At 40.7% G+C, this 26057-nt stretch overlaps 1 protein-coding gene across 1 annotated transcript in view; it reads right to left on the bottom strand.

Moving 5' to 3' along the window:
• Window positions 1-205: 205 nt before the first annotated feature.
• Window positions 206-26057, bottom strand: part of slc1a7a (solute carrier family 1 member 7a) — a 51599-nt gene continuing 25747 nt past the window's right edge. The window contains exons 4-11 of the mRNA XM_059648248.1: window positions 23638-23680; window positions 18205-18430; window positions 16720-16819; window positions 13872-14105; window positions 9280-9474; window positions 5373-5507; window positions 5154-5253; window positions 206-1414 (exon numbers count right to left, since the gene is read on the bottom strand). Coding sequence (XP_059504231.1) covers window positions 1205-1414; window positions 5154-5253; window positions 5373-5507; window positions 9280-9474; window positions 13872-14105; window positions 16720-16819; window positions 18205-18430; window positions 23638-23680 — 1243 coding nt within the window. The 3' untranslated portion in view covers window positions 206-1204. The remainder of the gene's footprint in view (window positions 1415-5153; window positions 5254-5372; window positions 5508-9279; window positions 9475-13871; window positions 14106-16719; window positions 16820-18204; window positions 18431-23637; window positions 23681-26057) is intronic.

The raw sequence follows: 26057 nt of genomic DNA, 5'->3' as shown, positions 1-26057 counted from the left end.
ATTTGTGTTTAAAACTTTCATCAGTCTTCTCTTCCTCATTCTTCTCAGGATGATAAACTATGTAACTGTTTAGATTGCTTTAGTTTACTTTTCCCTGGAATGAAACAGGCTTCTGAAATGTGATTTTTGCTTTTTTTTCTTCCCCCCCCCCCCCCCCCACCTTTTGATCTCTCTTCTTTAAACCTATCAGATTAAATAAGTACAGCTGAAGTCTATGGAAGAGGAATTGTAATGCATCAGGATTTTGAGCTGTAAGTGCTAAGAAGAGATTTTGAATAAATATATATTAGCTTGATTCTATTAAGTTAATTTTGGCTCTCAAGAGCTTAAACATTCAGTTTCCAGGAACGAAAATTAGTATTTGTAAAACATGTCTGCCCTGGATGGAGCTTCAACAATTTACATAAAGCATTAGCTGCCAAGATTCTCCAATGAGCCACTCTTGGAACATGAAGAGCTGGAATGTGTGTGCGTGTGTGTGTAGGGGGTGGGTCAGACGTCAAGTCTTTGGTCTTCCAACCAGCGAAGACTTAGAGGTTTAGAGAGTGGATTTTTGAAGGGCTTTATTCCACTTGACAACCATCACTTCATTCTGAAATGCTTCCAGATTCTAATACTTCTGTACTTTACAGAAGGAAAGACTTCTTTTTTACATCAATCTGTTCAGAAGATTTTTGATATATCTTTGGAGTAGGTAGGACTTGAATGCAGATCTTCCAGTTCAGAGGTAGGGATTTCACCACTGCACCACAAGAGCCACCTGGAAAGTTCCTGAATAATTATTGAAATTTCTTCTTTCTTACCTCTTCATATAATCAGAACATATACCTGCTTCATGAACCCCCTAGGGTGGAGACCATCTTTTGAGAAAAGAATCAGGAGAGATAGAAAATGCTAAAATCAAAAGTGTTCAGTTTACTACTTCTTATTTTAGCAATGAAGCAGCTATAAGAATGTACCCTCCTAAATTATTCCATTGTACAATCAAGAAATAACCAAATAGACAAAAATCATGGAATATTTATGAAAAGAGACAAAGCATGAATAGTCCATATTGATACACATTAATTGTGCATGTCCAGCACTGTCATCCAGCAGCTCAACTTTTTACTTCTCTTGAGTATATAAAATTCCCAGCTCTGAGGTAGTCATGCATTTTACCAACATGGCATGAAATACTCTTGTTGAATACACATTTGCGCCACTATACTTTGGTCTCTAACTCGTTTATTTCAATAGTACAGTGATCCATTTTAGTGCTGAGGCCCAACTCTATTTGTACATTATGGGATCCATCTGGGGTAATGGCGTAGATTTGTTTGTCTGACTTGGTGGTGTCATTCGTGCATCCATTTCTCTGATAGGCCATGATCGGATTTATGCTACTGGGTTTTGTTTCACCAATCAGTGGAACCTAAATAAGACAAAATAGTGAGATGATTAGAAAGATCACTCTCTGTTGCTGAACAATTTGATAAATTGACACTCATGCAAGGATTAGACAGTTGTCACATACAGTTAAGATGACAAGTTTCAAAATTCAGGTTAAGTTCTAATTTTCATTTCATGGGCAGTTGTCCAGCTCAGTGAATTACTATCCACTACAGAACCATATTGTTTACATGCCCCTGAAATAATTGGGCAGAAAACAAGACACATCACCCCTGCATGATCACTCATTGATGATGTAAATTCACTCCTGAGTCCCAGGTATTGAATCAAAAGGGTTCTATGAAAGATAAGGGTAATGGACAACATTTCAAGATGCCAGGACATCATATATAAGAAATCCAAAACAGTGTGAATTCAGTCAGTTACCATATCTGAGGAAATTATTACTTAGCAGGAACTTGTGATGTTGATTCTACTTTCATCTTGCAGTCTCCTGCTCCAGTTGTGAAGGTGAAACTGACATGGGAAACTCGCCTACTTTTATTTCAGCAAGCAGGCATATAATCTGGTCCACTGATTATCATACATCTTCTTACAGATAAAAGAAGGAAAGTGGCATGGATCAACAAACTCCCCATTACAACCATATTGACAGCCTTGTCCACTGTTCTTGACTTTCTGTCCCAACCAGAAGGACAGATTGCAGTGATTCCTCGCACTAGAACACATACTCTTCAAAACTGACCATATGCAGAATGCCCTAATAGGACTCTGATCCAGCTACAAGTGAGAGAATCTTCTGTGCTTGGGGCTCATCCATTCCCACTGAGTGCAATAGAATGATATACTCCAATAAATATCTCAGCTCCACACAGTCTACTCACCAGGGTCCTTTTTAAAAAAAATCAGGGCTCTCCTCAAGAATTCTATCATGGTTATCTTTAAAGGGCACATTTTTCATTCTCACTAATTGATTTATTAGGTGGCTGTCATACAAGTGTAACACCTTATTATTCAGTGACATATTTAGACTGAAAAGCACAATTAGGAGAATTCATCAATATCTCCATACAATGCTTTATGAAGGCTCATACTTTGGCGCTGATTCCATTACCCAATGCTTCTAGCATTTCATGTTGGTTGATACAAATGGCACATTTTAGGAAATCACATGCATGTAGTCAGTGATTTTACATTCACTAAAATCAATAAAATAAAAATCTCCCTTTATTTCTCACAATATTATTTCTGTGACAGCTGCTCTCCATTGGGAACTTGAAACTATTTCTTATATTTGAAATGCACACCTGTTACCAACTGAAACACCTACCATTATTGCCTCTCCTTCAACACCCTTTTATGTTCAGCAACCTTCTGTTCCCCTCACAACCTGTACATTGCTCCCATCACATCTCCTGGCCATTCTCCTTACCAAACCCCCAATACTCAAGCACGGATAAAATGTTAAAGGGTTTAATTTCCATCTAGTGAAATCCCTGGATGACCCCTTGTAGTGTTGTCTATTAATTAGGAAGTATAATACTGCATTCACATCACAGATTTATGCAAAATGTTGCATCATGGTGAGTTTGTATGATTGTGGTGCAAACACAGCACACATACAACTACTACAAATGGGCCATCGTAATGATGACAAAAGATCACCAGAAACTGCACTTATATGCCAATTAAGATACAGTGTTTGATTAGAAGAAACTTAAGAAAATTCCAAATCCAATTCAAATCTGGCAGGGCAACATCTTAAAACAAGACTGTCCCTTAATTTTGGTTTTAATGTTAAGTGTTTAGGATAAGTTTCAATGCACTTTCTCACTGTATTTATTGGGATGCTATGGGTAATCAAAGTTAAATGATTCGATATAACTGCAGAGACAGAAAGCCATAAGACAAAATCAAAACTGGTGTCCTCTTAAAGTGATATCAGGAGCTGCTGTGCAGGTAGGTAGTGATTGAACATTGCATGATGTCAAGCAATCCCTTTGTATATAAACAATACATTTGACGGATATGAAATTATGAAATGTGATCTAAATCACTTTACCATTTCCTGAAGACCACTATCAATAATGATCAGAATTGTTTCTCCAGCAAGATTTAATGACTGACAAGTCCAACAACAAACCACAAAGGACACTGTTGAGATTTAGAGTAAGCACAATACTGAGTGGAAGTTTGACCAAGCAGGCCACGGTCAGGACATGTCTGCATAAAGTGCGCTGTATAAACAGAAGGCTTGTTGAACCTATTCACTCCAAGGAAGCAGTCTCAGCAACACATCACTGGGCTGAAGCTGCTGCTACAAGTAGTTTTAACATTCAAGCTGAACACCCGAAAGCTGCTTCCTCAAATAAAATGAGAATGGGAAAATAACTTCTGGGCTTCTGAAGAATGCAAGAAGATTCCAGGCTTTTTTTTTTGAGCTGCTCTCTGAGTAAAGATGAGATTTTGTTTGAACCATACAGCGCAGTGTGTGATTTCTGGCCACAATAAAGAAAATCCAACCAGCAGGAAAATAGTTAAGTTAACTGTTAGCTTTTAAGTGTTTTCAGATTATTGTGGTTATGTACATTAAATTTAGTGATGTGGAGCAATCAGAAAAGACCAGACTAAACTTCAGTCTAACAGTCTCAGGACTGTGTTGAACCAATTTTGTTTTTTTTTCAAATGTCAAAAAGATATTAAAAAGCCAAGGGAACCTATTTAAATTGCTTCCATAGATTCTTATAAATGCTTTGGCATAATGTTTTGTGTCACCATCACAAAGAAACGGAAAACTGTGGAAGTACATGAAACATTTTGAATTATAAGCTACATAAAAGAATTTCAGAGTCTAGCTCTCTGATAAGGTTGTGCACTAGCACCCATCATATCACATGGAAAAGACTTGAAATGGCTGATTTGAAGTCTCAGCAGTAGCTGGAACACAGTGGTGGTCAACTGGTCACACATTCCACATTCCAACAGACTTTCCCGTCGTAATTCAATCCTATAAATATCAGGTCAGGTGTTTAACAGGTAACATCCTCAAATGTAATGGCGAGCTGTTTCTCCTTGCTCAACTTCAACATATGTGGAGGAAATATTTTCTTGTGAAGAAGTCGCCAGGGCAATATGCACACATCAAAAAAAAATCATGGTCACATTATTCTCAGGCAAATACATTGTAAGTTCAGCATGGAAAGATTCAAGTACGGCAAGAAACAGTTATCTCTGCAAGAATAAAATAACACTGTCAGAGACTGTATTTTAAAAATTCTCTTATTTCCTGGGCATTGCAAAAATTGTTTAATTATTGTAATCATTGTTCAGAATGTTTGCTTTCTCTCCTGAATGAAGTGCGGGATTGTGGGTATTGACATTCAGCTTCTGGCATCATTGCCAAAAAATGCCATTCTTGAAGGCAAACGTTGGAGAATGTGTAATGAGTAAATTGAGATGTCTTAATTGAAACTAACCCTGTCTTCACCCGACATTCACACTCTTTTCAAGCGAAGTCCTGGTTATTTTGACTGTGATAAATTAATTTAGATCAAAGGTTAAACCTGGCATTTATTTCTGCAGAAAGACTTATTGGCATAGCAGATAATTGACAGGTACGACCACAGTGCTACTGGTGGAACATACAAGTTATTTTCCATGTCTAATTATCAGATGTCCAGACTTTACAAGAGTTAATAAGCCACAAGGCACATCTGTTGAGTAAAACAAAGTTTGAAAACAGAACAAAATAATTTTCCTACTTCATCATTTTCCTGAGTGAAATTCTTTCGGCAGATATGAGCCATGATTCCAGCTGCCAAAGCATCTCCCAGGACATTAATCATGGTCCGGAATCTATCCCTTTAAAAAAAAGTCACTAAATGTTAGCAGTCTGTTAAAATACCAGCCAGCAAGGTAAAAACAACTTCTTGTAAGGTTTAGAAATAACAAAAAAGAAAAATCTTTGCTTTACAACTTACAGCGCCCAGTCGACTGCAATTATTAGAGTGATGTCATCTGTAGGAAGACCAACAGATGTCAAGACAATAACCATGGTGACCAGGCCAGCTTGTGGAATCCCTGCTGCACCTATACTGGCAGCTGTGGCTGTTATGCTGTAAAAGAAAAGATAATATTGTAATGTAGAAATCCAACATTATAATGAACACTTTGCTGCTTTGGCATCTGACTCTCCCCTTGTGATTGAAAGTGGGCACTCTATCCACGTCTCCTGTAATTCTGTGGAAAAGCCCCAGAGCAAACGAAGGTGGTATAAAAAATAATGCAATTTCAATTTTTTACTTCATTTCTTGTGCACCTGAGTTTGCATAAAAGCTTCTGCAGGGTTGTGTTGTATAGTTAAGTCAGACAGTGTGATACGCTATTGAGGTATGGCATATATTATCACAGGAAATCATCAATGCTGTATGAATTTGCTCTGTCTTGTAGCTTTGTGGCAAGCTGAAGTCACAGTAAGATTTATCTTAAATAAGTTATTTTTAGATTAACAGATTCTAAACATTCTTTAGCAGCACAAGACTAAGACTATAATAAGTTGAAGATGTTAACAGGTTGCTGCTATATAATTCTAATTGGAACTGGAAGCATCCAAAACCTTGTCTGTATCAGCAGGCTAATTGACCACAAGGGCACCGCCATCAAGTTCATGAAATAGCTCCACAGAGGCCAGTGTTTCATCATCAAGTCACCCTTTATTTACTCAGGGAGAGTCCTTGACACTGATCCAGCTCCTTCAGGGCCGGCTCTCAGAGCAAACAGAACAGCTGACAGTCCTGGCAGCATGCTGTGTTCATCCAGCACCACACTTTGTTCTCTTGGATTCTCCAGCATCCGCAGTTCCCATTATCTCTGATTGCATCTGATAGTCCTGCTCTTACCCGTCAGCCATGGCTCCCTGATTAGACCAGATTAATGACCGAATCAGGGAACTCATTCAATTACAATTATTATAATCACTACAGTTCACTATTTACATAATTGTGTTATCTATCCAAAACATGTTTACTGAACTGATTTTGGGAACACGTCCATATTGAAGCATTCAGATAAGCACAAAACTTGCATGTTCTGCTCAGCTTCACATTAGATTATTGTATTGCATACAACAATGTCTAAGTTTTAGTGAAAGAGAATGGTTGGTATTAGAGAAATAACTAATGTGCCCAGCTTGGTACAAAGAAGACACATTACAGAAATCAAACTCAATGCTTAATACATTGTGACAGCACATGACTATAAAGAGGAATCAGATATTTAGTAATAAGACGTTAAATCAAAATAGAACTTTTCACAAAGCATTTACAGTTATTGATCATGAAGTTTATTTTTAGTAGGCTATAATGACCTAACAAATTAGCATCCGATATAAATTTAAATGTTGCCTTCCTCATTGCATCTGAGAAACTGACTTAAACAGGTCATGGTTATTCAAGTTTAATCTTGCTCAAGTAATTCATCTCAGCAAGGCAGGAGCTGCTCAGCTATTTTTGAGGCTGAGGTGAAAATTGCCATTTGTGTATAATTTCAATGAGTGCAGTAGCCTGTGCATTACAGAATGTAACAAGCTGTGTGTTATGGTACTGGCTATGAAATCTAGAGTGTGTGCTGGCTGTTAAACGAGTGATGGGATTTGGTAAGGGGGATGGGGTAAGGGGCAGCAATTATTTTAATACTAAGGAGTTCATGGACACACCTTAGCTCCCAGGCTTCATTTTATCCTAGAAGTCTTACTCCCGCCTGAAGCCAGCAGAAATTACTCCTAACTAGTGGGAGAAGGTGAGGATTTGGATAGCAGGAGATTGCTGCTGGAGATCCGAGAGAGTGGTCCATGGTGCTGCAATAAATGGCTGACAGGAGTGAAGAGATAACTGTAGTCTAGATGGGATAAGAAGTGGGAAGCAAGGAGAAGCAGGGCCCGAAGAATCCGAGGGAAACATCTATTCCCATTGACTTACAAGGAACCACATCTCCACCACTAATCTTTCAAACTGCTTAATTTTATGGGCCTCTTGTATCCTTTTCCTGACAGATTTGGCCTGGCAAAGATATCACAAGGGATATGGCTCCCCCATACAGGCCCCTGGGTAAGATTGCAGCATGACACCATCTGCATATTCATTCAAGGATTTTGTCAGCCTCAGGTGGAAGTCCTGAACATCTGAAAATTAAAACTGCAGTTGGCCAAATCAGGAGGTGAATCCAACTTCAATTTAACTGTCTCCGTGTCAATTTACTGACAAACGGAAGGCACAAATTCCCTGCAGATTTTAATTTTACTTTGGAAATGGTGAAACTGATCCAATATATGTTGTAATTCATGGGCATAAAACCAAAATATAAATTATTTGATTCTTTGTATATCTAACTAGTAACTAATATTAAAAATGAAATCTGCCAGCCCGAGCTGGTACGGCCTATTTAGGATTCCAGTCCCAAATTAACAGGCCTATTGTAATGTTTTCTGGAGTGGCTCAGAAATCCATTCAATTATTAGACATCTGAAACTGAACAGAAATATTGGATACATCCATTGGCAATGATCTAGACATTACATCAGAAAAAGACTCAAGCAATCCTATCCTATTTAGCCCTGGAAAATTCCACCTTATAAATAGCAGTATAATAACAGAGTATTCCAAGGATGGTGGGTCTGACATATGTGGAGACATTTACTAGGTGGGGATTGTTCTCGCTACAGTTCAGACAAATGAGGGGGCAATCTCATAGATCCTTATAAGATTCTAACAGGACTGAACAGGGAACATGTTTCCAAGGGTGGGTGTGTCCAGAACCAGGAGTCATAGTATGAGGATTTGGGGTAGATACTTTAGGACGGAGATGCAGATACTTTCCATCACCCAATGAGTAGTGAGTCTGTGGAATTCATTACCACAGGAAGTAGTTGATGCTAAAACATTGAATATGTTCAATGTGATCAAAGGTTATGGGAAGAAAGCAGTACTAGGCTAATGAGTTGGATGATCAGCCATGATCGTTAATTATGAGGAAGCAGGCCCAAAGGGCCAAATGGCCTCCTCTTGCGCAAATCTTCTATGTTTCTATGTTTCTAAGTTTCTAAGTACTTGGCCCTATGGCCCTCAATATTGATGCTGAACCTCAATCATTCTCTGGCCTGGGTGAAGCACACTGCAAGTGAAAACAGAAAGTTCATACTTCTGTGTTAGATTAAGACATGTTTAGGACTGTCTATCATTCAATAACAGCAGGCAGCACTCAAAATTAATAGCAAACTGGATAATGTATTGAAAGGCAAGTGGTTCCCGTTGATGTAAACCCCGAGAAGTAATTGATGAGTATTCTTGTGTATGTTGGCTTCTGTCAGAGCCACCTGGGATGAGTTGGGTGGATTTGCTGGCGTGAATGGAATTTACCAACACTGTAGGGGGAGATGTCCTTGTGACGTGTGAGACAGCAGACAGGCTTAATCTTGATAAACAGTAAATATGTTTATTGCATATTGCTAAACATCTTGTTACATTCCATCTGTGATACCAGGCTCAAATTTAAAGTAATTGTTCACATTACTGCTACCAAAACATTTTCATAAGTCCTTGGTAACATGCACAGGACTGATACAACACAACAAGAAAGTAAAACTGGATAGCTCCTCTTAGGAAGGGTCCTTTATAGATGTTTTCTCATCAATTTGTTCAGACATGCTATGATACACCTCTGAAGCAGGTGGGACTTGAATTAATGCCGCCTGGCTCAGAGAAAGGAATGCTATCACTGCACCTCAAGAGTCCTATCTCATAATATCAGTTCACCCCTACTGGTACTAACTGCCTTTTACAACAGGAAGCTATCAAACTTCAATTGGCTTAAATAAATGAGAACTCCATTTACCTGACAGTAATAATTTGTCCAAAGTCCAGCTCATAGTTGTTAACCTGTGCTATGAATATTGCTGCCACAGCTTCATACAAGGCTGTGCCATCCATGTTGATTGTAGCTCCCACAGGCAAAACAAATCTTGCAATTCTTCTGTCGATATGATTATTTTCCAACAGGCACTTGAAGGTGATTGGCAAAGTGGCAGAACTGCAAATAATCAGTGGTGACCACAGTAAGACTATAGTGCAAGGTTCAAATAGTGAACACATCCATGCAGATCCAATGAATTGAATTTTCACCATGCGGCAGAAGCAGGATTTAGAGGTAGCTCTATCAGAACTGTATGATACCAACTTCCTGACATGTCTCTTGTTTTCCAGTAAATTTAGCGGAGAAGCCTTCTTGGAAGTTGCATCAACTCAATAGAAAGCTGTAGCCAATCAACTGAGGCAGTTAGCATGCCACTGGATAAGGGTTCTTGTGGCACAGTGGTAGAGGCCTTACCTCTGAGCCAGGAGACCTGGGTTTAAGTCCCACCTTTTCTAGGGGACTGTCACAACGTCTCTGAACAATTTAATTAGAAAGCACTTTAAAAAGCCAAATGATGGCTAGTTTCATGGGTGATTTACCTTTTTGAGACAATGCACAGGAATTAGGCTGGGTCATCAGCTTGTCTAACGAGAGGAGACTGCTATACAATGGAGAGCCAGAGAACTGGGAGTTATTCTGACACTGCGTAAATGGTGCTCCTTCATTGTATGTGGCTTGTTTCATGTGGGGTTAATGGGGCAAAGCAGAAGACAGGGTGATCCAGTCTACTATTCCCATGCAGCTGGGGTCAAAATGAGACCAGCCTTTGCATTTTCAGACTCTGTCATCCTTTTTCCCTACCCTCAATGGCAGTCAAAAAAATTTACTTGCTCATTTCCATAATCAAGAATTACCCTTACTGCCCAATGTACAAATCATTGCATTGTGTGACTTGGGTACTAAGGAAACTCACCTGTACAGTGGCTCAGTGGTTAGCGCTCCTACCTCATAGCACCAGGGACCGGCGTTCAATTCCAACCTCAGGCGACTGTCTGTTTGGAGTTTGCACATTCTCCCTGTGTCTGCGAGGGTTTCCTCAGGGTGCTCCAGTTTCCTCCCACAGTCCAAAGATGTGCAGGGTAGGTGGATTGGCCATGCTAAATTGTCCGTAGTGTTTAAGGATATGTAGAATAGGTGGGTAATAGGGGGATGGATCTGGGTGGGATTCTCTGAGGTTCGGTATGGACTTATTGGGCCAAAGGGCCTGTTTCCACACTGTAGGGATTCTAATGATCCATTATGTGTACTAGTTAATAGAATCTTAACTATGCCATCATTTGTAGTTTTCTTTATACATGGCACCTACTCTATGATGCTATGCAACTCATTCATTATCAAGAGAACATATCAGAGCCCTACCTCAGTGATGATTGCAGTCAACAAGGCCTCGTCATCATACCAGTCCTTGTTTCCAATTTTCTTGACTGCAAAACTGTGCCTCACCTTCAACAAATTACCCACAGGCATGGAGAAATGGAACAGACAGGAGATTGTTCAACACGCACGACCTTGAATCCAAACCAGAATCACTCCAACTGCAGTCAGTGAGCTGAATTTGCAGATGACACTTGTGTGCTCTGACTGAGCTCCAAGACATTGTCGACCCCTTTTTCTGAAGCATATGAGAAAATGGCACACCAAACACCTGGAAAGCTGAGGTCATCTTCCATCCAGATCTTACATTACAACACGTACCTTCAATGATTAAGGTCAGCCAGGCACTGGAAAATGTCAACCATTTCCCATGTCTTAGGAGCACCTTCTCAACAGAGGCAAACATAGATAATGAAATTTGTCGTCATGTTCAACGTGATAGCTCAGCTTATAGTTGACAAAAGGCAAGACTACCTGAGGACCAGGATCTCAAACCCAAAGCTAAGATCATAATTTGTTTGACAGCAGTAATATCCATGTTCCTCTATGACTTGGAGACTTCAGCAATCTACCGCCACCATCTCAAAGCACCGGAGAAGAGCCACCAGCAATATCTTTGCAAGATCCTCTAAATTAAGAGGCAAGTATAGCAGTTCAACAACACCATTTTCTCCCAAGCCACAATCCCAGAATCAAAACACAAATTACTCACAACCAGCCTTGGTGGGTAAAACGAGGTATTAGTAAGCCTGACACAAAATGCCCCCGTAACCAAAGAAGGGTCACTGGAGTCTAAACATTATTCTGTTTTCTCGCCAGGCGTGATGAGTTTCGATAGAAATTTTGTTATTCTGTCTCAGTGTAACTGCTGTGCTCAGACCTTGTCTGCAATTGAAGATTTCCAAGATGACAACAGAAATGCTTCAAGGATGCCCTCAAAATATCACTGCAGAGGTTAAACACCACTGCCACTTCTCAGGAGCTGATGGCTTGTGATTAGCTGAAATGGAAAAGATTTGTTTAGAAAGACATAGAAGACATCAGGAGAACAAAGTGTGGAGCTGGATGAACACAGCAGGCCAAGCAGCATCTTAGGAGCACAAAAGCCGATGTTTTGGGCCTAGACCCTTCATCAGAGAGGGGGATGGGGAGAGGGTTCTGAAATAAATAGGGAAAGAGAGCGACGCGGACCGAAGATGGATAGAGGAAAAGATAGGTGGAGAGGAGAGTATAGGTGGGGAGTAGGGAGGGGATAGGTCAGTCCGGGGAGGATGGACAGGTCAAGGAGGCGGGATGAGGTTAGTAGGTAGGAAATGAAGGTGCGGCTTCCTCTTCCTCTGTTAGATTGATGACTGTATCGGCGCTGCCTCTTGCTTCCAAGAGGAGCTCGAACAGTTTGTCCACTTCACCAAAACCTTCCACCCCAACCTCAAGTTCACCTGGGCCATCACCAACACATCCCTCACCTTCCTGGGCCTTTCTGTCTCCATCTCAGGCAACCAGCTAGAAACTGATGTCCATTTCAAGCCCACCGACTCCCACAGCTACCTAGAATACAACTCCTCCCACCCACCCTCCTGCAAAAATTCCATCCCTATTTCCAATTCCTTTGCCTCCGCCGCATCTGCTCCCAGAATGAGGCATTCCACGCCCGCACAATCCAGATGTCCGCTTTCTTCAAGGACTGCAACTTCCCCCCTGCAGTGGTCGAGGATGCCCTCAACCATGTCTCTCGCATTTCCCCCAACACATCCCTCACACCCCGCCCCCCGTAATAAACGCCAAAAGAGAATCCCCCTCATCCTCGCATACCACCCCATCAACCTCCGGATACAACGCAATCATCCTCTGACACATCCGCCATCTACAATCTGACCCCACCACCAAAGACATTTTTCCATCCCCACCCTTGTCTGACTTCTGGAGAGACCACTCTCTCCGCGACTCCCTTGTCCGCTCCACACTCCCTTCCAACCCCACCACACCCGGCACCTTCCCCTGCAACCGCAGGAAGTGCTACACTTGCCCCCACACCTCCTCCCTCACCCCCATCCCAGGCCCCAAGATGACTTTCCATATCAAGCAGATGTTTACCTGCACATCTGCCAATGTGGTATACTGCATCCACTGTACCTGTTGTGGCCTCCTCTACATTGGGGAAACCAAGTGGAGGCTTGGGGACCACTTTGCAGAACACCTCTGCTCGGTTCGCAATAAACAACTGCATCTCCCAGTCGCGAATCATTTTAACTCCCCCCTCCCATTCCTCAGACAACATGTCCATCCTGAGCCTCCTGCAGTGCCATAATGATGCCACCCGAAGGTTGCAGGAACAGCAACTCATATTCCGCTTGGGAACCCTGCAGTCCAATGGTATCAATGTGGACTTCACCAGCTTCAAAATCTCCCCTTCCCCCACTGCATCCCAAAACCAGCCCATCTCGTCCCCGCCTCCCTAACCTGTTCTTCCTCTCACCTATCCCCTCCTCCCTCCTCAAGCCACACCTCCATTTCCTACTTACTAACCTCATCCCACCTCCTTGACCTGTCCGTCTTCCCCGGACTGACCTATCCCCTCCCTACCTCCCCACCTATACTCTCCTCTCCACCTATCTTCTCCTCTATCCATCTTCGGTCCGCTTCCTCCTCTCTCCCTATTTATTTCAGAATCCTCTCCCCATCCCCCTTTTCTGATGAAGGGTCTAGGTCTGAAACGTCGGCTTTTGTGCTCCTAAGATGCTGCTTGTCCTGCTGTGTTCATCCAGCTCCACACTTTGTTATCCTGGATTCTCCAGCATCTGCAGTTCCCACTATCTCTGAAGACATCAAGATACTTAGTTAGGAATGTGCAATGGCAAAATTCAACCATCAGAGAACGTACAAGCCTCCAAAAACTCAAATACAAGACTACCCAAGCACCAGCTTCCTCACATATAACAGAATCTGCAAATGATGAATTGGACATAGGTCATGTCAGAACCCATTGAACCGAAGTGAAAGCAAGATGCCGAGGGGCTGCCTAAGAAGGATGATGGTGTTTTACTGAACGCACTATTGAAATGAGGTATCAAATAATTTGAAAGGCCAGTTTAATTCTTCATTTGATGCTAGCACTTAAACCTTGCAAATCATAGACATACCTTGATGAAGTAGCCAAAGCTATGAGTAAGGCTTGAAGGATTCCTCTTATATAAACAATTGGATTTTTCTTGGTGATAAAGAGGTACACCATGGGTAGAACAAATAGCCCATGGACCACGAGACCACAAACCACTGTGATGGCGTAAAAGCCCAGTTTTTTTCCAATTGCTGTAGGATCGTCCATCTCCAGGATTTTGCCAGCGATAAGGAATACTATGCCTAAAGGGAAATAACTAATATAAAGAACACATTATGTTAAATGTAACCAATTAAACAAAACAGAAAAGAAGAAACAATAGCAAAGTGTAAAAGTCCACACCGACCCCACCTGCTATCCAATGCAAGAAAACCCATTGAACTGCAGCTATTTAGATTTCAAGGAGTGTCTTACAGAATTACAAAGAATTCTAATCAGAGATAATGGGAACTGCAAATGCTGGAGAATCCAAGATAATAAAATGTGAAGCTGGATGAACACAGCAGGCCAAGCAGCATCTCAGGAGCACAAAAGCTGAAGTTTCATCAGATGATGAAGGGTCTAGGCCTGAAACGTCAGCTTTTGTGCTCCTGAGATGCTGCTTGGCCTGCTGTGTTCATCCAGCTTTACACTTTGTTATCTTACAAAGAATTCTAGTTGAGAGAAAAGGGAATTGAATAAATACTTGAAGTGAAAAAAAATTGCAAGGCTTGAGAAAGGGTGGGAAGTGAATTTGTTAAATTGCTCTTGCAAAATGCCAGCACAGACATGATTATCTGAATAGCCTGTTTCTCTACTGTAAGCATTTTATGATTCTAAACATTGTTTTATCAATTCTGCTGCTTATAATTCACTGCTGGGAAAGCTGGAGACAACAATGACTCAAAATAGTCATCACTTTGAAATAAGTCCACAAAGGTCATTATCGCATCACTAAGTCACCCTTTATTTACATGTGGGGAGTTTTTGACACTGATCCAGCTCCCATTGAGCCAGTTCTCACAGCGAGCAGGATGGGAAACCAAGCGGAGGCTTGGGGACCGCTTTGCAGAACACCTCCGCTCGGTTCGCAATAAACAACTGCACCTCCCAGTCGCAAACCATTTCCACTCCCCCTCCCATTCTTTAGATGACATGTCCATCATGGGCCTCCTGCAGTGCCACAATGATGCCACCCGAAGGTTGCAGGAACAGCAACTCATATTCCACTTGGGAACCCTGCAGCCCAATGGTATCAATGTGGACTTCACCAGCTTCAAAATCTCCCCTGCCCCCACCGCATCCCAAAACCAGCCCAGTTCATTCGCTCCCCCCACTGCACCACACAACCAGCCCAGCTCTTCCCCTCCCCCCACTGCATCCCAAAACCAGTCCAACCTGTCTCTGCCTCCCTAACCTGTTCTTCCTCTCACCCATCCCTTCCTCCCCCACCAAGCTGCACCTCCATCTCCTACCTACTAACCTCATCCCACCTCCTTGACCTGTCCGTCTTCCCTGGACTGACCTATCCCCTCCCTACCTCCCCACCTATACTCTCCTCTCCACCTATCTTCTTTTCTCTCCATCTTCGGTCCGCCCCCCCCCCCCCTCCCTATTTATTCCAGAACCCTCACCCCATCCCCCTCTCTGATGAAGGGTTTAGGCCCGAAACGTCAGCTTTTGTGCTCCTGAGATGCTGCTGGGCCTGCTGTGTTCATCCAGCCTCACATTTGATTATCTTGGATTCTCCAGCATCTGCAGTTCCCATTATCACAGGATGCCTGACGCTCCTTTTCTGTCAGCCAGGACTACCTGATTGGACCAGATTAACAGCCCATTCTATGAGGTCCACCTGGCTGACTTTGTCACAATCACGTTTTCATGTTTTGGGATTTCAACTGATCACTTCTTTCAAAAATATAATTCAATTATGTAGATGTTAAAGAAGTACTTTCAGAGATTTTAGTTGTCGTGCTCTAGCACATTGAAATGGAACAGCCCATCAACCTACAGATGACAATGATACAGAGGGCTATCTAAAGTATTTATTCAACAGTTATAATACTCTTCATAACGGTGATCAGATTTTCCAATAGATCATAGGTAGGGAAAACACAGTTGTATTGAGTAAAACATGAGCCTAAACAGCAACTAAGTTGCCATCCATACTGAAATGTCACAAAAATAATACCTGAATTATAAGTAAGAACCTTAAATCATCAGATGTTGCCTTGTGGGCCCTTACATCAGTGAATACTGAAGGTATTGCAACAACTCTCACATGTTCCTTGCCTTTAATTTAGTAGGGCATCTTAAGAGACTTCATAGAGTGTTAACAGACAAAATGACACCAAGACAGATTAAGAGCAAAAACTTGCTTGGCCTGCTGTGTTCATCCAACTTCACACTTTGTTATCTCGGATTCTCTAGCATCTGCAGTTCCCATTATCTCTGATCACTATGCCAACGAAGGTTGGTTGAAAGCATATTTAAATTTTGGAAGATTTGGAGTTTATACTAGGACAGATGATCAATATAATAGCACAGTCTAGTGTTAACAAAAGCTGCATATGGGCTGAAGCAAAATAATTGATGAATAATTTTTGCAGACTGATGTTTGAACAAAATTGATAAATATTTCCTTGAATTTACTTGCAGACTAGTGGAGTGTGTTAGACCCTTATTTAATCTAAGGGAGTTAACAATGTTTATTGTCGATCTCTGGAGAGACCAATCAATATAAGATTTATAAAATACTTAGCATTGACAAACTAAATAAACAACTTCCAGCATTTGCCGATCACAACATTCCCATGTGATACTATCATTGAACAGATGTTACCATTCATTCAAATTCAGTTCTGCAAGCAAAGTACCAGACCCATACTCACCATGTGGCAACAGCAACAATCTTCATCACAGATTCATTTAAACATTGACAGAAGCTGACCAGTGGCATTCCATTCTTTCCCATTCTCCCCAGCATAATACCTTGGCACAGAGAATATAACTCGTTACAGCTCAAGTCATTAACTTTGTCTGGATATCGCAGGGTTGCATTTATATCCAGTCCTGAATCATGGCATAACACAGCGTGGAGCTCCTTCACCTCCATACTGTGTTATCATAGTTCATTGGAAGTTGTGCCACAGGCAGCATGGTAAAGAAGGTATTTGGCAAGCTTGCATTCATTGATCAGACCATTGAGTTTAGGAGTTGGGGCTCATGTTGAAGTCGCAAGGACATTGGTGAAGCCACTTTTGGAGTGCTGTGTACAGCTCTGATTGCCCTACTATAGGAAGTACATTATTAAATTGGAGAAAGTGCAAAAAGATTCACAAGGACGTTTCCAGGGCTGGAAGGTTCGGGTCATAAGGAGTTGCTGGATAAGATTACGCTTTTTCAGTTGGAACGTAAGAGGTTCAGGAATGACCTTACAGTGATTTCCAAAGCTATGAGGGGCACAAATAAGGTGAATGACAAAGATCTTTTCCCTAGGGTTAGGGATTTCAAAACAAAAGGGCATTATTTTAAGGTGAGAGGAGAAAGATTTAAAAGGGGCCTGAGGGGCAACTTTTTTATACAGAATGTGGTTCAGATTTGGAATGAACATCCAAAGGAGATGGTAGATGCAGATAGAGTTCCATTTAAACTACATCTGGACAGCTACACGAATAGGAAATCTTCAGAGGGATATGAGTCAAACGCAGGCAAATAGGACTGGATTAATTTGGGAAACTTGGTCAGAATGGACAGGTCGGACTGAGAGGTCTGTTTGATTTGATTTTGATTTGATTTATTGCTGTCACATGTACGTAAGATACAATCCATCTCTGTTCTTTGTAGCAATAGCTTTTATCCACCTTCCCACAGCACTTAATTTCCCTCCCATTGTCTCTCAAGGAAGTTGTCTCTGTATAATGACTTACCAAGTAAAGGTGTGAAAACTATCACTTGATTTTGATAGGTTTCTGTTTGAGCTCCTCCTCCCCATGACCCATCATGATAACCAAGACCACATACAGTTTTGTTTGGGGGTAGTACAGGGAAACCATAGCAAACAAGGACATTCAGATCATAGGATGCTCAGACAGAGCGAGGCATACAATGTAACAGCTGCACAGGAAGTGCACAAAGCAGGACCAACTTTAGATTTGAAATTATAGAGGTCCATTCATCAGTCTAATATACATACTGTATGATGCTATAAGAAGGTTGAAATGGATAAGTTGACATTCTAAATTAGACATTATACTTTGCTGAAGAAATGATAAATAGGCATAGGAAATCCCAAGTGAAAAAAAACCATTAAATATCTTTGTATTGATACTTGTTGCATAGTTTAACAGAAGATGCTCTGCTTAAAAAATACTCACCCATTGTTGCAGAAAATATAACAATGCCAAGAACATTCATCCCCTCACTTGATCCTGGCCCTGATTTGTAGATAATTTCTGGAGGTGGGGTGATATCCAAGGAAATGTTCTGTACTATTTCAGAGTCATTGTCGCCTTGAATTCCATAGATTAAAGGCATTCGTGTGTCAGCTTCAGATCCCACTACTTTGACAGAAACAACAATTGGAACAATCTTGGTTCGATACTGTGAAACCAAAAGATGATATATTTTAGAATTCTCGATGAGAACAAATGGCATTTTCAAACATAAAGTGCAGTTAAATAACATCTATCTTCATATCTACAGAACTGAGTCTGAACAAAAATTGAAAATGAAATTCATTTATATGAGCTCAATTTATTAATTTCTTTCATTCTTAAAGTCTTGCTTTGTGTTCGGTATAATATCAACAGTATGAAAGATGGCTGGAACTTCACTTAAGTGCTACAGATGCACTTTGCTCTTTCTACATAAGACAACGTCAACTCTTTAAGTAGACATGTCACTTTAGTAATGTCCTTTATGGGGTTCATAAGATGGTAATCTTTGAAAATGTTTTCCGTAAAGGGAGAATTCTGAAAGCACCAGAGCTCAGTGAAATGCAGATGTGGCTTTGGTTATCATGGTTGGTTATGGGGGGAGGAACTCAAGCAGAAACCTATCAAAATCAAGCGATATTAACTCATTATAAAGAGAAAACTTGCTTATGAGACACTGAGAGCAAAACTAACTGCTGCGAGAAGGAGTAAAAAAGCTATTGCTACAAAGGACTGGGAAGGATTGTAACAAATAATTGGAGTAAGAACATAGAAGCAGACAAGTCATTTGATCCGTTGAGCTTCTTTCACCATTAAAACAGGTCATGGTTGATCGTTCACTTCCATGTCACTGCAACACAAACCCCATTTCCCTTACTGTCATTAGCAACCAGAAATCAATTGATTTCAATCTCAAACGTGCTCAATAACTGAGCCTCCAAAGCCCTCTGAGGTAGAGAATTCCAAGGCTTCACCATGCTCTGTGAGAAAAAATTCCTCTTCACCTCAACCTTAAATGGCCTGCCCCTTATTCTGTGACTGTTTCCCCTGGTTTTATGCTAGGTGGTTTTCTGTTTAAAGAAGACAAACAGAACAAGGGGGATTATTTGAAGATTTAAGGAGATTTCATGTAGGATGTGAAAATTAATTTTCTGCAAATATAAATTCAATTGCCTTTCAAAAATTTTAATGGGATCTGATTCTGTAACATGTTACAACAGTCCTCTGACTGAAAAGATATTCATATATCTTCCAATTCATCATGTTGAAAATAATGGGCAATCACTTCTGGTTTCTGACCTGCTTAGGAAATGAAATGGTGGAATTGCTCCTCCCTGGTGTGATGTAAGCAATGGGCAAGGAAAATGGGAAAATACTGTGAGAAAGCAAAACTTAGCTTCTTTATGTTGAGAACATTTTTTCTAATGTCCTCCTCAAACCCATAAATAGCGACTTCAGAATATCACCATTGAGCAGCAACTACCTCATTTCTATGCACTGACACCTTATTAAAGCCCCAACATTATTTATATACCATTTCCAATGCTCCTCTTCTTTTCCAATAAACTAGACAGCACAAACACTACACACATACATCAGAGTGGGTAACTCACAGCCACAGTTCGCTGACTTTTTGTACAGGCCATCATCCAACTGCTGCGTCATGAGAACATCCCTGTATTATCCATAGTCACTATTCTTGTGGACCTTTCATCCACACAAGTCAGCATCAGCAAGCTACCAGCTTCACCATGTTATCGTGGCTGCTCTCAGACCAATGCAAACACCACTTCAGCCCTTTAACATTTTAGTGGAGCTCAGACACACCTCACACTTGCATGATTGTGTCAGGATGTTTTGTGCGCACATATCTCATGCTTGTTCCAAGTTGCACCTTATGGCTGTTAGTTTGCTTTTCAGTGCTTGCTTACTTTTCACTTACTTGGAGGCTTCCAGCCTCTATACATTGACATAGCTTTCTTAGTGAGTTTTTACTGACTTCAGCACTGGCTTATGGACAACCGTGACTTGCAGTGCTTTGTTCGCACGTGGTCTTTAATGCTCCATTTCAGGCTGCTAGCCTCCGTGTCATGCTTTGCTTTTTACTGGAGAGGCAGGTAGTTTGGTACATTTGGAAACATTGTACAGTCAAAAGGGTGGCACAAATCACTGTCTGGCACCTTGCTGTGCCAATATTACAACTACAGCATGTGCAGCAATTTATGTTGCAAACATACTGCAAATGGCCATGTGAGAAAATTAAATGGAAATGGTCCCCCATGGGGTGAGGGGACTCTACAGTCAGTCAAGGTATATTGCCACAGTCAGTCAAAGGATCATCTAGTTTCACTTCAGGGGTTTGGCCGTGGTCATGACTAGAGATTAAGTGCCATTAGTCCAGTTACAAGTAGGTCAGTCAGATTACTGTAGCAATGTCATTCCAGACAGGTGGTGGACCTGTTTTACCTACAATAAGACAAAGAGAAGGATTGCATATAATTAAGTAGATGCAAGAGCAGTTAGCAATCATGCGTGAACAGGATTAGATGGTGAGGTGCCCGCAAGTGATTGAAAGGGAAGCTCAGAGGGTACACATAATTTGGGAAGATAAAGTGGTGATAGCCTTTGAAGAAGCACGATGTATGCAATAGCGTGATTTGTAGCTCATGGGCCATGGTGTGATGTATGTGCAATGTGGCAGATGCAGAGTGAATGGTGGCCTTGTGAGTACGAGGGAGCAGACAGAAGTTGGTGACCCTTACCCTTGTGGAGCAAACAAGACCATTGACCTTCTTCTTGAACAGCTGGACATTGTCCTTTAAATGGGATGGTGGTGTGGATTTATTTGATGGTCCACTAGAAGAAGGATTGCCTCATCTCCACAAACCCATCCACCAATGCTCCCAGGTCCCTTTGTGGGGTAAGGAAAGCTTTCCTTTCCTCCGGGCCATGTCCTGAATGATGAGGCTTGAGCGCCACATTATGAGGGCCAGTTCCTGGCTTGCAACTCCTGAAGTTGTCTGCAGTTGGTCTTTAACCGTTGGGACAGAGGCACGGAAGACAAAGGTTATCAGTAGTGGTGAGCACTTCCATCTCTCTGGCCTCACCATTACCCCAGAAAGACACCCAAGAGCTCAGTTGCTCAAATAAATAAGGTGAAGAGCATAAGATTGTGTGACAAAACTCAGTCTGAGCCATAGCAGATCAGAAGCCATGAACTCCACAGAACAAATCTCTAACTAAAAATGGGAAAATTCCATACAATTTCTTTCTTCTTTCATTATCAAAATCTCTTTGCATTTTGAATGTTTTATAGAAATTTTCTGTCCACTTCTTTGCTTTCAAGAGAACAATCCTAGGTTTTCCAATCTCTAACTGAAGTTTCTTAATTCAGGCATCAATATAATAAAGTTATTCTGAACCCTTTCCAGGGCCTTGACATGGTAAAATAGGGAAAAGTCAGCATGGCTTCATCAAGGGGAGGCCATGCCTGACAAATCTGTTAGAATTCATCGCGGAACTAATGAGTAGGTTAGACCAAGGAGAGCCAATGGATGTTATCCACCTGGACTTCAAGAAGGCCTTCATCAAGGTGCCTCACAGGAGGCTGCTGTGTAAGATTAGGGCCCATGGTGTAAGAGGCAGGGTGCTAGCATGGATAGAAGATGGGCTGTCTGGCAAAAAGCATCCAGTGGGGATAAAATGGTCTGTCTCAGGATGGCAGCTGGCATCTAGTGGTATTCCAGACTCAGTGTTGGGACCAAAACTCTTCATTTTGTACATTAATGATCTAGATGAAGGAACTGAGGGCATTTTGGCTAAGTTGGCAGATGATACAAAGATAGGTGGAGGGGCAGGTATTATTGAGGATGTGGGGAGGCTGCAGAAGGATTTGGACAGGTTAGAAGAGTGGGCAAAGAAGTGGCAGATGGAGTACAGTGTGGGAAAGTGTGAGATCATGCACTTTGGTAAGAGGTATTGGCTATCTTCCAAATGGGGAGAAAATTCAGAAGTCTGAAGTGCAAAGAGACTTGGGAGTTTTAGTCCAGAATTCTCTAAAGGTAAACTTGCAGATTGAGTCAGTGGTCTGGAAGGCAAATGCAACTTTGGCATTTATTTTGAGAGAACTTGAATATAAAAGCAGGGATGCACGTTTGAGGCTTTATAAGGCTCTGGTCAAGCCACATTTGGAGTATTTCTGCAGTTTTGGGCCCCATATCTCAGGAAAGATGTACTGGTTCTGGAGTGGGTTCAGAGGAGGTTCACGAGAATAATCCCAGGAATGAAAAGTTTAACATATGAGACACGTTTGAGGACTCTGGTTCTATATTCAATGGAGCTTAGAAGGATGAGGGGGGATCTAATTGAAACTTGCAGAATACTGAATGGCCTGGAGACAGTGGATGTTGGGAAGATGCTTCTTTTGGTAGGAGAGAATAGGACCCGAGGGCATAACCTTAGAATAATGGGAAAATCTCTTAGAATAGCGATAAGGAAAAATTTCTTTAGCCAGAGCATAGTGAATCTGTGGAATTCACTGCCACAGAAGGCCGTGGAGGCCAGGCCATTAAGTATGTTTAAGACAGAGATAAATAGGTACCTGATTGTCAAGGAATCAGGAGTTACGGGGAAAAAGTGGGAGAATGAGGTTGAGAAACTTATCAGCCATGACTGAATGGCAGTGCAGAATCGATGGGCTGAATGGCTTAACTTCTGCTCCTATGTCTTATGGTCTTATGGACATGCTTCCTAACATGTGTTGGCAAGAACTGTTTGCTGTGCTCCGGTTGAGGTCCAATCAGATATTTGCAATGGTACAGTGGGGCTGCTTTGTTTTTATATTTGATTTCCTTACATACATCTAGTGGGACTCTTGGGCTCCTGTAAAAATTAACCTTTAGATCACATTGCATATTCATGTTGCTTTTCCCATAGTGCATCACTCCACAATGGACTGCATTCAATTACATTTGGTACGTCTTTTCATTTTACCAATCTACATCCTCTTACACACCTTTTTCTATCTTTAGTGTTATTTCTCATTATTTCTCGTATAACTTATTCTTTGCCAATTTCCCAATCTCCACAATCTTCCTTTCCCTCTGCAATTTATGGGATTTCAAAACCTCGGCTTGTTATCATCTAATATACCATAATTGATCTTGCTTTCTTTCTTATTTCTTTCATCGTTGGTGGTAGTCTGCACTACGAACCTCAGTATTTCACCTGGATTTTATAACAGAAGGAAAATGTTAAGAAGCACTTTGGATTATAGAGATTTCACAAGAGCAATTATGAATGGTCAATAAATGCTGGTCTTGCCAGGGATGCTCATGTCCTATGAACAGATATAAAAGTAAAATATCAATTCACCTGCTGAAATGTAGCTTGAACTAGATTAGATGGGAACATGTTCCTTTAAGAGGGAAGAAAGAAAACAGAAAAATACGTTTCTCAGCATTATTATAGTAATCAATAGCAAAATACATTTGATTTGCAATTTAAGTTAAAAAAGGACATCAATAAATCATAATGAGAAATAGAAGAGTCAATAGATTAAATCAGTTTCTCTAAATTTAGACTCTAAGATTAATGCCTTATTGACAAGCGGCCAATATTTAACTTCTTCAGAAATGCTTTTTGATAGAGTAATATGGAAAACTAAGAAATAGGCATAATAAAAGTTACCATGGTAGTAGGATTTTGTGAGGTTGTTAAAGTTTTAAAAACATACTGCAGCTATAAGCTCAGAAAAAACTTGAATGCTATTTGGAGGTACAGCTTTTGCATAATATTAATTTTTGGAATTCGGGAGGGGTTTGTTAAAAAACTGATCAGGATTATTTCTTGAAAGTATAAATGCAAGAAAAGGAAACTTTTATTTTTTCAGATGTGAGAATTAACTTTATGATCACCATCGCTTTTCCTGGTACTGTGCAGTTGGAAAGGCAATTCATTCTGAATGCACCCTGAATAACAAATACCAAATATTTATAACAACTAAGGAAAACCCTGTTAATGAGGTCGTGGAGGACGATCACTACCTATTTCATCATATTTGGGCTCCTTCTCACCTTTATATCAGGACCGATTGCATAGACAAATCAGGAAAATAAAATATTTAAAGGCTAGAACAGAGGAGAATAGACATTTTGCAAGATTCTGGTTGGCTATCCATTAAATAATATCACATCTCTCAGCTTGACCTGAAATAGCATTGAAACCCTTTTCATTTTGTAACTGGCTTAGTTATTTAACAGCATGAGCTCATAGTCCAAACAAAAGTTTAAATAAATTCATCTGTATGGTCTGCATAAACAAATTTACCATGAATGAGCAACAGATGTGAAGTTTTGAATATAATTGCGTTGTTAAATACTTTTTAAATAACTGCGTGGGAGAAAGAAATGTCAGTAAACCAATGGGGAACACTTATGAAAATATACCTTTCTGACTGATTAACTGCCTATCTAAATATTACCTTCCTTCAGCTGGGAATTGTTATCATGCCTCTGTTCAGAGATAGTGTTCTTTTTTCATTCAAATGCCATTTTCTATGTTAATTGTTAAGGAGTCATTAAGAGCAAATTCATGTTTGTTCCATGAACTAGTTGCTAGTTTTCTTTTACTGATTTAAATGATGGTGGTCAAGCTTAGGAATTAATGCTATTTAATTTCAGTGAGGATGTCAGAAGACAGATTGAGCAGGATCAGACACTCTCAGCTTGCACTAAAAATGAATTTCATAATGTGACCTTAAAATAGTACACAAACATTGTTATCAATCAAGATATTCCATATCCTCTCCTGAATGAAACTTTCAGTTTTGGCTGCATCTTAAGTCACTTTGGACAGATGACCATTAAGACCCAGACTAAGACTGCCACATTGATTTTGCAAAGAACTATTATATCCATTTGAGCAAACATCCATTCCCTCAGTTAAGATCAGATTTGAAAGTTGAGCACAGTGGTAAAAGAGTAGATGCAAGCTGATTGCAACAGCCAGTCTCCTAAAACTATTTTATTATCGGTTCAGGGGACATAAACATTGCTGACAATGTCATGATTTATTACCCATCCCCAACTGCCCTTGAGAAAGTGGTGACAAATCAACTTGTCAACAATCGAGGGGATTATGAGGACAATTCAGAAGACGGCCTCGTAATAGCCAGGCCTGTTAACATCAGATTTCTTTCCTTAAAAGATAGGTTTTTCTGACGAGACAGCAGTTGCATGCTCATCAACACCGATTTCTTATCATTCAAGACTTACTTAATTAACTGAACTTAACTTCCAAACAGATATTGATTGAACTTGCGTCTTTGGTTTTTTAATCTAGGTCTCTGATTGTTGGTCAAGTAACATAACCACCATGTTCCCATTCCTGTTATCTATTCACAAAAAATATTCAAGATTAATCTAAATATGCAATGGAGACAACACATAGGCCCTAAGTCAGATATTTTCCCATGATAGGGACCTTTTTTGTCATAGTGAAAATGTAGCAAGTGTCTACAAATCAGATGTGTTGGCCCTGAACTTGGTTATCCTCATTTTTGTGGTGGTTGGAAAGGAAACAAACTAGGTTTTGCATATACACATTTAATGAATGTGCTTGACCACTTATATCACAGCATATTGCTTATATACACTGTAGTGGGAATTGAGCATCCCTATAGCATCAAACCGGGATCATGTACACTAGATCAACTTAGAGCACTCTCGATGTTTGAAAGTTAGTTTGGATAGTCAGAGTATCCCTTTGGTGGAGTAAGGGAGCTTTTTATATAT

Source organism: Stegostoma tigrinum, chromosome 8, assembly GCF_030684315.1.
Source record: "Stegostoma tigrinum isolate sSteTig4 chromosome 8, sSteTig4.hap1, whole genome shotgun sequence".
In the NCBI taxonomy this organism is placed as follows: Eukaryota; Metazoa; Chordata; class Chondrichthyes; order Orectolobiformes; family Stegostomatidae; genus Stegostoma; species Stegostoma tigrinum.
Note: the sequence above shows the minus strand (reverse complement) of the source record. Positions and strands in the feature narration are given on the sequence as shown.